At 44.7% G+C, this 12400-nt stretch overlaps 2 protein-coding genes across 2 annotated transcripts in view; one reads left to right on the top strand and one right to left on the bottom strand.

Moving 5' to 3' along the window:
* Positions 1–6161, top strand: part of LOC131421369 (Fanconi anemia group D2 protein-like) — a 49186-nt gene extending 43025 nt beyond the window's left edge. Inside the window, 6 exon segments of the mRNA XM_058567978.1 lie at positions 81–119; positions 1116–1190; positions 1935–2009; positions 2994–3140; positions 4291–4386; positions 5550–6161. Of these exon segments, the coding sequence (XP_058423961.1) occupies positions 81–119; positions 1116–1190; positions 1935–2009; positions 2994–3140; positions 4291–4386; positions 5550–5624 (507 nt within the window). The 3' untranslated portion in view covers positions 5625–6161.
* A 668-nt stretch (positions 6162–6829) lies between these two features.
* LOC131419991 (FANCD2 opposite strand protein-like) lies at positions 6830–9810 on the bottom strand. Its single transcript, XM_058565642.1, has 2 exons — positions 9700–9810; positions 6830–7580 (listed from the first exon to the last, which is right to left on the bottom strand). Exons 1-2 carry the CDS (start codon positions 9755–9757, stop codon positions 7042–7044), a joined length of 597 nt encoding a protein of 198 aa, XP_058421625.1. The 5' UTR covers positions 9758–9810; the 3' UTR covers positions 6830–7041.
* Positions 9811–12400: the final 2590 nt, after the last annotated feature.

The following is a 12400-nucleotide window of genomic DNA, read 5'->3' as shown; positions in this document are numbered from 1 at the left end:
TGCTTTGCACAATGGAAAAGAGGCTGGGGTGCTCAAAGGAGCAGTCCTCCGCTTTGGTTTCTTGTCTTTTGTCTCTCCAGGTGTTTGATAGTCGTCCTGTTCTGCATGTATGTTTGAAGGTGAGAGAGTGCCCGGGCTCTCTTGAGTGTTTATTCTTCCTGCGGATCTCTCTAGAGAGGGCCTCAGCTGACAGGAATTGCTTAATACCTTGCCCACAAGCCAGAGTCTCCAGAATCTGTGTTAACAGGTGGTAGTTTAGAAAAGACGGTAGATACATTTTCCTACACTAGTTGGATGAATAGAGAAGCCAATTTTCCTATGAGTTTGAAAACTTTTGGTTCTAATCTTAGCACAAGGAGGAGTGGCTTCAGGACAGCTGACTTCAGGAGCAGTAGTCACTCCCTGCATTCCTTCCTAGGCAACAGGGAGGAAGGAGGAGTGACTGATTTTTCTTTTTAAAGCCCATGGGTAGCCTCATGAATGCGGGAGCTGATATCCTGATAACTGCTGAGCTCCTCTCCCATGGGGATCACCCGGATTAGCCCTAGATTTGCTGGTAAACTCAATGGGTTAAGAGCTGGGGAATGTTACGGGAAGAATGCTTCTTCCTCACTCCTGATGGTTTCTTCCAAGTGGACGGCGCCCCATTCTTGTTCTCTCCTGGCCTCTCTCTTCCTCTTTACTCACTCCACCCTGGTGCCAGTGTAGGAGATGGGAGTAGGGGGAGTGATTTATCTGATTGGTAAATTTGGCAATGGTCATGTGCTTCCCCAGCTCTACCCAATTTTTTCCTCTTGGGAGTAAGTTGTCCTCAGGGAGCTGGGGTTCCTGAACTCTGTTCTTCTATGCCCTCATTCTTAAGCTGAGCAAGGCCCCTGCCCATTGGCTGTGTCTAGGGTAGGTAAGTCTGCCTAATACTGGGGCTTAGTTAGCAGGCCCATTTAGTTTTTACATTAAGCTACATTCTCCAGATTAACCTTTTGGACCCCTCCCAATACAAAAATAAGAAAATAAAACCCCTGGGCTAGGTGATGCTATGCTGCCCCAAGCAGGGGCCTTTCAGATGAAAGACCTCAGCTAGAAGTCATCACCAATGTGTCTTTTCTCTTCTTCAGTATGGGCGTCTCTTTGTGGAAGCATTTCTGAAGCAGTGTATGCCGCTCTTAGACTTCAGTTTTAGAAAACACCGGGTAAGAACTGAGAGCAGAGAGCAAAGACCTGCTCTGTACAGTTGTTCAGAAGATACATCCATGGTGCTTCGTGGGCTGAGTGTGGGGGCAGTCCCCTTGGCCACGTTCTGGGCCACAGTTCTACTTGGGCACCTTTGGTCCACTTCAGCTACTGCCAGAGATGCCTGTATAGGACGGAATATTCCAAAGTAGGGTGAACTCCTCAGACCCACTCTGGTTCAAACCCACCTTCCTACTTTTCCAGATCTGAAGGTGGTGGTTCCTTTTAGATTGATTTTATTGTGCTGCTGCACTCCCAGGACCTCATATATCACTGTGTCATTTGATTATTCCTTTGTGCTTCTCTAGATCTACTCTAGGGAATAATTAAAAAAAGAGCTCATTTGTGTCGTAAACTCTTTGCTGTTATAATGGACAGTCTTGAGAGTTGTTTTAGCCAAGTGGGATCCAGGGCTAGAGTAGTGAAATAAGGACAGAAACAGAGATGATGATTTCTTACACATATTTAGCAAGTTGAACTTTGCAAAACACTCTCACAATATTTGGTTGCTCCCTCATAACCCGGAAAGAGAAGAGGGAGGACAGCTAGCCAGCATTCCTCCTGTTTGAGGGCCAAATTAAGATAATTATCAATATACGGCTGGAACCTGCAGGGTTTATCCTCTTTAAAGCCTTTGGTTGCAAGGATATCTAAAGTGAAATGAGAACATTTCATACGGCATTTCTGAGTTTTGTTGGTTATAGGAAGATGTTCTGAGCTTACTGGAAACCTTCCAGTTGGACACGAGGCTGCTTCATCACCTGTGTGGGCACTCCAAGGTAAGAGGGCAAGCAGGTCATGTCAGCAGCTTGCCTGTTGGCTTAATCTGCAGTTGTGATTGGGAGATCCACGAGCTCCAGTGCCTTCTTCCTTTTTTACCCTCCTTGAGCCTTCATTTCTGGAACTGTGTCTGTCCAAAGAAGTTTATTCAGAGTGGTCAGATCCTTAGTTGCTGGTTAAGATCGAGCGATCATCTAGAGGGGAATTTCTTTATCTGAAATTTGACTCAAACTTCATAGCCCTATTTCCTCTAGAAGCTCTTCTTTGGTGAGAGAGATAGAATGTTGGGGGCTGTGTTATAGCTTCAAAGTACTCTGGGTAGGAGGAATATTATGTAAGTGATGACTCTGCTGGAGACAAGAGGGAGTTCTAACAGCAGCTATCTTTAGAGCTTTTCAGCTGTTCTACGTACTTGTCAGGGAACACATCTGCCTCTTGTGAGAACATTTTAGCATTAAAGGACTTTTCTACTTGAAGCCTACAGCGAACCATTGTCACTTTTTGTCTGAAGGAACACAGAACCATAGAGTTCTGCAGTTACTGGCAAACAGAGTGATTCTTTGACCCAGTTCCTACTGCTCACTTCCTCCGCTGGTTCTAACTTCAGAAGGTGCTAACAGTGGAATTTTAAGAACTCTCAGCTAAAGAGGGCTACTCTCTGTTGTTTAATACCAGTATAATATATGTTCAAGAATATTTCAGGTAAATCCATTGATAATTGGTCAATAAGAGGTTATGAAGAGGAACCTGGAGGTGTTGGTGGTATGTCTTCTAGGCTCTTTTAGCTTGAAGGATGGCTGCCATTCTCTTCGGAGTACTCTGCCAAACTACTGCTGTGTGATGGACCGTGTCTCGGGCCTATACTGGCAGGGTTTATGCTCCTATTCGGTGTTCAAGATGTCAGGAATTCAAAGTTTCTGTTCAGGAAACAGGAAAGCATGTTGATAAATGCAGACGAGTTGGGTGCATTTGTTTCCATTCAGATTCACCAGGACACGAAACTCACCAAACATGTGCCTTTGCTCAAAAAGACCCTGGAGCTGTTAGTTTGCAGAGTGAAAGCCATGCTCGTCCTCAACAACTGCAGGGAGGCTTTCTGGCTGGGCAATCTCAAAAACCGGGACTTGCAGGTAAGTCTGGGGCCTTGCCAGCAATAATCTACTCCCATTCTTTGTGAGAACATTGGAAAGCATGTCGGGGGACACCTAAGCCCTGCTCTCTCAATGAGACTGTTTTCCTCTTAAGTCTGTGGCTGTTTAGCTCTTAAAGTTAGGGTAGATTGCTTATGGGCCCCGGTCACAGGCTGCACCCCTCATCCCAGGCAGTGAAGCACCGAAACATACCATTGATAGAAACAAGGCCTCAGAGGCAGAGGAGCGAGCTCAGTAAGATCTAGAGGGGTGCCTTGAAGCCCCACTGAGGGTAGATTCCTAATAACACTTTTGTATATGGATAACTTTTTTTTTGTTTAGTTATTTTGGGTTTTTTCCCCTAAACCAGTCTGTCTTATTTCTGAAATTATTCTCTGGCTAGTTTTAACAAATGAGCATTTCTAAGTTCTTTCAATTGTCTGATTGACTGGCTGAAATCTCATGTTGCTTATACTACTAGTTTGGAGTTACAACGTTTTTCAAATGGGGTTCAAGCCCTTCTCATTCATGCTTGCAATATCTGAGTTTTATAATCTTATATATGAAAAGAACAGCAACCCAGAGAATTAGCTTCCCTTCTTCACATCAATTTTATGAGGTAGATTCTATTGTTTCCATGAGAAAATTGAAACTCAGAGAGGTTAAGTAACTACCTAAAGTCATTCAGCAATAAACGAGTAGAGTCAGAGTTTGAGTCCAAACAGTCCTGATCCAAAGTTGATGTTCTTAAGTCACTTTAGTATACCATCCTTCAGCCTCTACCTGGCCATTCATGGTTGGTGTGTTCATGCTCATGTACCTTAAGGTATTTGGGAAATTTTGGAACTATATTCAGCGTTAACTGAAAAAGTCACCAATACAATCTGGCCTTGTAAAATCTGGTAAATTAGAATACAAAGATGGACCTTTTGTAAAACTCCATATTGTATCAGAGCCACAGGCATTTCAGAAACTTTGGGTTGATTATCACTTCTCCAGACGCTGGATCACAGGTTGGTGTCCATGTTTGACCACGTTTGAATGGCTGAATATCTTCCTTTGTATTGTCTGTAAACTAAGCCTTTTTCCCCTTGATACCCCAAATGTGATCATTATAACCCGCCGTTTGTCTTGGCCCATCCACGTTTAGGGCGAAGAGATTATGTCCCAGAATTCCCAGGAGAGCACAGCAGATGACATTGGGGATGATACGTCATCCCAGGTCTCCAAGAGCAAAGCAACGGAGGTATCTCTGCATGAGGCACTGATGGTTGCATTTTGTGAATTATTCTGAGTGCAGAACTTTTCCTGCTTATGTTTATAATCAAATACTTCTATGCCTTTCTCCATTCCCTCCAGAAAAGCTTCTACGCTTATATGAATTCAGTGGGGGCCAGAAAAAACCCACACGATCTTATAATCACCTTTGAGTATCTCAGGTTGTAGCGTATGTTAGTGAGTTGAAAATTCCCTTCCATTATAGTCCCCTGTTTTCCCTGAATTCATATCTGAAACCATTTTAGAGGAGAGAAAAGAAGAGGTCAAATTGTTCTCTGAATGTTGAGAAGAATGAGATAAACCATTTAAACATGTTGTTTGAATATATAAAATAGAAATGTGAGAGCCAAAGCACAGAATCAAAAGCTGCCACCACTGAGGACTAAAATAAGAGTAGGGGTTCTTGTTCTTTTCTGGGCTACTACAGATGTTTTCCAGGCTTTAAAGAAAGCTAAAGAAAAATGTGTATGTTTGTGAAATTTCGTTACAGTTCAGGTGGGTTATGGACCCCAAGAAGCTCAGATTTAAGAACCCCTGCTGTGGAGCCTCTCTGTACTGCAATGTGAGGCTGATGCAGAAAGATCATTTAGTATGAAAAAAATATTTTATTACATGGCCTTCTGTTTTATTTGTATAGTAGACCTGAACCTTGTTCTCATAAAAAATTTTGAAGCAGACAGTATCCTATGAGTTTGGTACTTTGTCCTAAGCAAACTTCCCAGATTAGAATTACAGACCAGAGAGAATTTTATGCTGGATTCCAGTTGAAATACACCAGAATTTTTAATTTAACAAAGATTTCGTTCTATATTGAATGCCCACTTTGTTTCTATGTCACATACGTGCAATAGAGCTGGAGGGCCATGGCTTATTTAAAAATCTTGCAAATTTGGTTCAGTTGCAGAATGACCTAAGTCCGTATCAAAATGGCCTCCCTTCATTGTCTTGGCTTAGAGGTCATGATACAAGAAGAATGGGGGAGCCTCTGATTCATTTTTCAAAGGAATGGTTTAAAACCTATCATTGGTTTTAACAATGTTACAGTACAGTTGTATATCCTGTGAGGGCAGCATAGCAATTCATGGAGTCTTCCAGATTACCTAAAATATTTTATTATCCTTTGCCCCTTAGGGTGGTGAAGAAGATAAAGCAAGTGATGGAGAAAAGGAGCACAATAGTGTTGCAGGTGATGACGACTCTGATTAGACCCCTCCATCTCTGCCATCCTCTTAGCATTTTATGTTCAGGGTTTGATATCTGCTCTCTGCCTTTCTAACTGGAAGCATCCTATTTTGTCCTTAAAGAGGGGGCTTTATTGAATCAACTTAATTGTGGATTTTATAGATTGTCTAACATCATCAAAGACCCTGGCTCAGAATTTGAATGTAGCAGTACTTTCAATTTGGGCAAACGTAGCAGTGCTATGCTGCAGAGTGGTCATGATTCTGGGCTTTGGGAACTAGTTTTAAAACTCTGATTTATTCTAGAATTTAGGCTTCTACCAGTTTTATAGATAAATTCTGTTTTAGGTTCTGCCTCAGCTACCTCATTCCTCTTTCTAGATTTCCTTCATTATTCAAGGATTAGATGGAATTGAATTAGGGTTTCTGTGGAGAAATAATGGAGACCGATGCCACCACATCAGTTCTAACAATCAAAATCATCTGTTTCCTATTATAAGGACTATCTTTGCTTGAGATGAGATCTTTGTCATCTTTTTGGAAGAGTGGCGAATTTCTTGTCAATGCCCAAAGATTGAAATCAAAAGCAATATTTTGGCTGCTTTTTTTTATTTTTGGTCATCATGTAGATACAAGACAAAGGGGAAAAACGCAGCACTGAACTCATATTGACTTTGTATATACAATGTTTACTTTATTTCCACATTTTTCTGAGTTATCCCTATAATCTAGTTACAAGAATGCTACAAAATTACTTGTAGTTTATTAGAAATAGAACATTACGAGTACACTTCAACTAAAATGGGGAGTTCTCATGTCTTCTGCCAGAAAGCCCAATTTCAGTGCTGTTACCTAGTTCTTTCTTGCCAGGTTGTAAATATTGTTTAATATTTGTTAATATTTCTACCCACTTTTGTACTCTCCAGTGGTATTAGGGTATGGTTGGTTGGGATTTTTGTTCTTGCTTTGGTGGGGGAGGTTATTTGTTTTTTAAATTAATCCTTGACCCACATATAGATTTTTGACCCCTTCATCCTCATGCACATAGAACTCCAAAATCTCCTTCCTTGACACCATTTGTTTCCCCACCTCACTGTGGTCTTAGATGTTGAAGTAAGTTCACACCAGCCTCATTGGTTTATATGGTTTGTTTAATGGTTCTTTATCACATGTACCTGTCACTGCTAATTTGACTCTGTATATACATTTGACTCTCTTTTAAATGGTTGTTCAACTTTACAGTGGGAATGTTCTCCCTTACTCTGTCACTGGCCCTTTTTTGGAGGGGAAGGGAGGAGAAGGCTCCTGAATTGTCACCACCTGACAGAAAAGCAAGATGGCTGGGGCAGTGTCACAGTTTTATTTACATGGACAGGTTTCTGTAAGCTTCAGGCACATAGCAAAGGGTATGGTGTGCAGAACAGGAATCAGATGGGGACCCTTTACTTGGAGTGGTACAAGGCAAAGGTGCACTTCTTGTATGTTGCATACAGCAAGAGCATAGAGCGCAGCATCTGTTTGCACATGGTCATTAACATCTGAATCTGAGGTTCCTTGAATCCAGTGGGCCACTTCTGCTCCTGGCTGATGATTTTGCAAAAGGCTGACTTTTCTGAAACTCTGAAGGTCCCCGTCCACCTTGGTGGCTGAGCCGTGATGATCCTGCCAAAGACTGAATCCACTCCACTGAGGCGGACAGGCTGGGGCTTCCTGACCAGCCCTTTCTTGTTCATAGTTTGGAGCTCTGATGTGTGGCAGGGTAACTTAGGACTCACCCCAGCCTCCCGGCATGGGCTGTCTAGGACTGGGGGGACCTCTTGAAAGCACGGCTGCACTTCAAGATAAGGAGTGTGTGAGAAGCAGAGGGAAGCCCTAAAGGGGTGCTTGGAAGAAGGTGTAGGTGTCGTGTGCCGCAGCCATTGGAGGCTCTCGTCCAGTGGGGACCACGGTGACCAGAGCTGGTATCCTGCCATTGACAGGCCTAAAGGAGAGAAATCAGAACATGGAATTTGCCTAGCATGCTTTTAGTGAAGGCATGGCCATTCAAATTCACATTTCTTTGCCTCATTATTGACTAACTTACTCTGTCATTCCCATGAACAGATTCCAATAGATGTTAGGGTACTATTAATTCTATAAAGGGCAGTAGGGGATGGTAACAAGTATTGAATCTGGAAACTGCTATGTGTACTAAAACTTTATTAAACCTTATCACAAGCCTCTGAAGGTAGGTTTTAACCCATTGTACAGATGAAGAAATGGATTTGTCCAAAGGGAGCATCCCAGTTCACCACTAGGACCTATGCTGTGTTGATAACTGCTCAGGACAGAATCTGTGCCTCTGAGGTGGCAGAGGCTGCTGGCACTTCATGATGAGACCTTGTTATTTCTGGTTAGAAGCTCAAGAAAGGCCACGTCTTGCTAATTATTTGTGACTACATCCCATGAACTTCACACCAGTGGTTCACCAAGTGTGATCCAGAGACTAGTATCATCTGGGACATGGTGGAAATGCAAACTCTTGGGCCCCACCTCAGACCCAAAGAATCAGAAACTCTGGGAGTAGGGCCCTGCAATCTGCATTTAAACAAACCCTCCAGGGGATTCTGATGTACCTTAAATAGTTTAAAAACTTGTGCTGTTCCTTTTAAGGAACTTCAGCTTTCACTATTCTTAATTATGGAGACAGTCGCCTCTTGGCCCTAAAAACTTCTTTTTCTGAGACAAGGGAACAGCTCTCTCAGAAACCTGGGCTACGTATGTACCACCTCAGAGGAATTACACCAGGCTGGTAGCAAAATGTTTCCAAAGGCCAATCTTTAAAAATTCTTAAAGATTTTTCTGGTTTTTCGAGGCATGTTCTGGTGTGCATGTGTGTGTGTGTGTGTGTGCGTGCGTGTGCACGCGCGTTAACACCTGCTGCCAGTCTTCCCCTGTTTTGCTGAGGAAGATTGGCCCGGGGCTAACATCTGTGCCCATTTTCTCTACTTTATGTGGGAGGCCTGCCACAGCGTTGGCTTAATGAGTGGTGTGTAGGCCCACGCCCGGGATCTGAACCTGCAAACCGTCAGGCTGCCAGAAGCAGAGCAGTGAACTTAACCACTACACCACTGGGCCAGCCCCTGTTTTTCGTTTTCTTATCTATGGGAGACCCACTGGTTAAGAACTTGATTTTTTTTTTCCCCTTTTGAAGATAAACGGCTGAGAAGAAGTTGCTAACTCAAAATTATCCAAGTAGAATTTGGATTCTCCATCATTCTACCTTAAAATTGCCAGTGTATAAAGGGTTTTACTGAATTCAGGAGAAGCTAACATTTTTGAGCACCTACTTGTTATGTTAAGGGGCATAGCAGATCTCCCACAAAAGGTAACGGCAGCAGATGTCACCCCATCCAGTAATTGCCCAGGAAGTGCTGGGCTGAAAAGTTGACACCTCCATCATAGCTGTGAGACAAAGTTCATTTTTTTAAAAGAATTGCATGTGACATTTGAAAGCAGAAGACCTGCCCCTGACAATGGTTAGTATAAAAGAAGTACTTAATCCCAGGAGCCTTTCCTGGCTCCTTTCCTAAGAGGAAATAGGACCAGCCGTAAAAGGCTTTATCAAATGTCCTGCCTAAATAGTTGGCAGAACCAACACGGGATGAGCGAGGGCTTCTGACCCCAGGTCTTTCCACCACTTGCACACAAATAGTTCGTCACACCCCACTCCGACTCCCACCACCCAGAAGGCACCCGCATCCACTCCAGGAGGGGTTGAACCTGGAAGTCCGTTCCAGCTGCTCTAATAGCTCCCAAACGGGGAACACCTGGTTCTCCTGGCTAAAAGGGCTTCCCCTTCATGCCGCTCCTCCCGTTCCAAGGAACTGGGTCCCTTGATTTCACCACCTGGGAAAGGGGAAGGCAGGGTCAAAGTGCAGCTGAGGTTCTCGTGAACTGTGACCCCGAGGGGCTGGAGCTGCCTGGAGTGGGGGAGGCTTCCTCTCCCAGCCCGAAGAAGGGGCTTGTCTACCCGGGGGCGGGGGCCAGACGGCTCTAGACAAGACAGAGGTGGCGGTGGGAGCCCGCTTCCGGTCTCACCATCCGGGCCGGGGTCTCACCTGCTGAACTCCGTGAGACGAATGCTCCAGAGTGGCGGCTGCTGTTCCCGGACCGCATATTTGCTCCACCGGGCGCCTGGCAACGGCCTCTGTGATCCAGGACCGCGGGGGAGCCCGAGCCGCGGCGCGGGGTGGGAGCTCGAGGCGCCCCGCTGGGGGGCGTTAGGGCTAGGCTTCCCACCCCACCACGTTGGAACACCCGGTCCAGGACTCAGCCTTAAGGAGTTCTGGTTCGAATCCCGTCCCTTCCATTCCCCTCCATTATCTCACACACACACACCGCGCCCCCCGCCCCGCGCGTCCGCCGCCTTCCTCCGCCTCCTCACCCCGCCACACGTGTGTGCATTTGATCTAGTTACAGAGGACGACCCCCTTCAAAGGCTACGGTCACAAACCTGCATAAAGGTCCCGGGACCTGTAGTTAGTGTTACAAGTTAGTTTCTACTCATTAAACCGCGCTCAGCGAGTATTCAGGCTGTTACCCAGAGTTTTGAAGGCCTTTGTGGCTGCACTGGAATGATCCCAGTACGAAGAGAATTTATAAATACCTGCCTGTCAAGAGCAAGAAGAAAGATGTATGTCTCCCCTTGACTTCCTGACCAAAAAAACTTATCTCTGGGCCAGCCCCAGTGGCCTAGTGGTTAAGTTCTGCATGCAACGCTTAAGCGGGCCAGTTGGTTCCCCTTGCGGACCTACACCACTCGTCTGTCAGTGGCCAGGCTGTGGTGCGGGCTCACATAAAAAAAAACTTTTCTCTGCCTTCTGCTTAACCTCAAAAAGGAGGATGCTGTCCCATTCTCACAAGGCTGAAAAACTGACCCTTTCACTATAGTGAAAGAGTGATTTGACAACTTTGTAAGCATCACTGCGAATGATTACTTTGCACAGCTGAGGGCAGAGAGGTCTACCCGGTTGACTCCTATATCCCTGGTGCCTGCCTATGGCAGTTCCTGGCAGTGTGCAGTATCTGTGGGAGGAATTAACTAATGGCCCACCTGCCCTTCTCTCATACACTCAGAAAGAGGCCTTGCACTTTGAGAACTGTAGAACACAGCACACGTAAGAGCTGTCACCTTTTGTCTGGCTCTGTGGGTGAAGTTTAAGGGGAGAGACTGGGGGCAGGGCGGATGGGGTTGGGCTGAGATCCTGGTTTGGAAGACTAGATGATCTTGAGGGACTTGTCAAGAATTGTCAGATGCCCATTCTGTGGAAGGAGAGGTAAGTCGAGAGAGTCTGGGGGGGAGGGGAGTCAGAAAATGGAGAGAGGGGCAGAGAATGATGAATCTTGGAAGATAGTAAAATGGTTTTGAATTACAATACTTTCTTTTTCCAGTAAGTTTATTTTTATTTTCCTCTTGACTAAAGAGATACCTGTTATTTAAAAAAACAAATACAACAGTAGTTTTTATTGCACAATTGTGTTTTTTAATGAAAGTCCCCAAAGCAAAATTGTATAATTAAACATTGTTGGATAGAGAGGGCTTCATGCTGTCATGACAATCTGCTCCACAGTCCTCTGTGCAGCAAATGGTACCATTTGCCATCACCTGTGAGTGTGATATTCCAGCTCCATGGCTATCACGCACACATGGAAAACCGGAATCTCACATATTACACATTACTGATGTCCTACAACATCACCTGGGTCTGTATCACGCAGCACTCAACATTCTGGTTGCCCTGCTCAGGGATTCTTGTGACAATATCCACATTCCCTCTGCCAAGAGCCAATTTGGTGCTTTCAAAGCAGACAACAACATTGCTGTGGTGCACTCGCCATATCCATAACTGTGCAAATGATGGTCCAAGTGCATATGATTGCAAAGGAGGCTCAGATGACCACGATTAATGCAACTGACACATTTCTTCAAGAATTTGATTCCATGCGGATTCTTATCTCTGCAGTCATTGACAAGATCCCCAAGGTCCATTAAGCGTATAATGGACTCAAAGAGAAAACGGGGACTTAATTCCCCCACGCTGAGGCAATCTGCCACAGGAAGCACTCGTAGTTGCACCAGCAGCATTCCTGAATCTTGCCTCTGCAACCCTGCATCACACATCAGAAACAATTTCTACAATGAAGAAGGACCACGCTGGCAAACCTTTTACTGGAAGACTGCCTGACAGCAAGTCTCATGAGGCATTTAGGGACAAGCTCCAGAAGTCCAGGAACATTCTTCACTCTGGGACCGCACCATATCCTTGAGTTGTTTGGAATTACAGGGGAGATCTGGAACAGGTGTGTAGGAAGTCAAGCAAAAGAAGAGCTGGGCCTGACTTGTCCATGGAAGACTACTAGTTATTAAAAAAAAAAAATGGTGGATAGATATGTGTATTTAGCTTTCTGTATAAAAAAATGTAAACTGATCATGAGTGCAGGCTTTGTGAGGAGTCAGGCACTGTGCTTGTTAGAGTTTTATTTATCCTTTCTCACATAATTCTGCCAACGATCCTAACCCATCCATGTTGTTATTCTTGTATTATACGTGAAGAAACCAAAGCTCAGAGAGGTGAAGTGACTCCTCTCTGGTAGATTTAGGATTTGAAACTGAGATGCCCTACCATTAAAGGAAAAGCAGGTCTATCTGACTTCTATGTGACACGTGGTGAGCAAAATACTGCTTCAACAGCATCACTTAGGAAGCTGAGTCTTGAATGGCAGAGAGCCTTCTGGATGCCTGGGGTTCGACATTTAGGG

Source organism: Diceros bicornis, chromosome 2 (assembly GCF_020826845.1).
Source record: "Diceros bicornis minor isolate mBicDic1 chromosome 2, mDicBic1.mat.cur, whole genome shotgun sequence".
Lineage (NCBI taxonomy): Eukaryota > Metazoa > Chordata > Mammalia > Perissodactyla > Rhinocerotidae > Diceros > Diceros bicornis.
The sequence above is the reverse complement of the archived record's forward strand: the minus strand, read 5'-3'. Positions and strand labels throughout refer to the sequence as shown.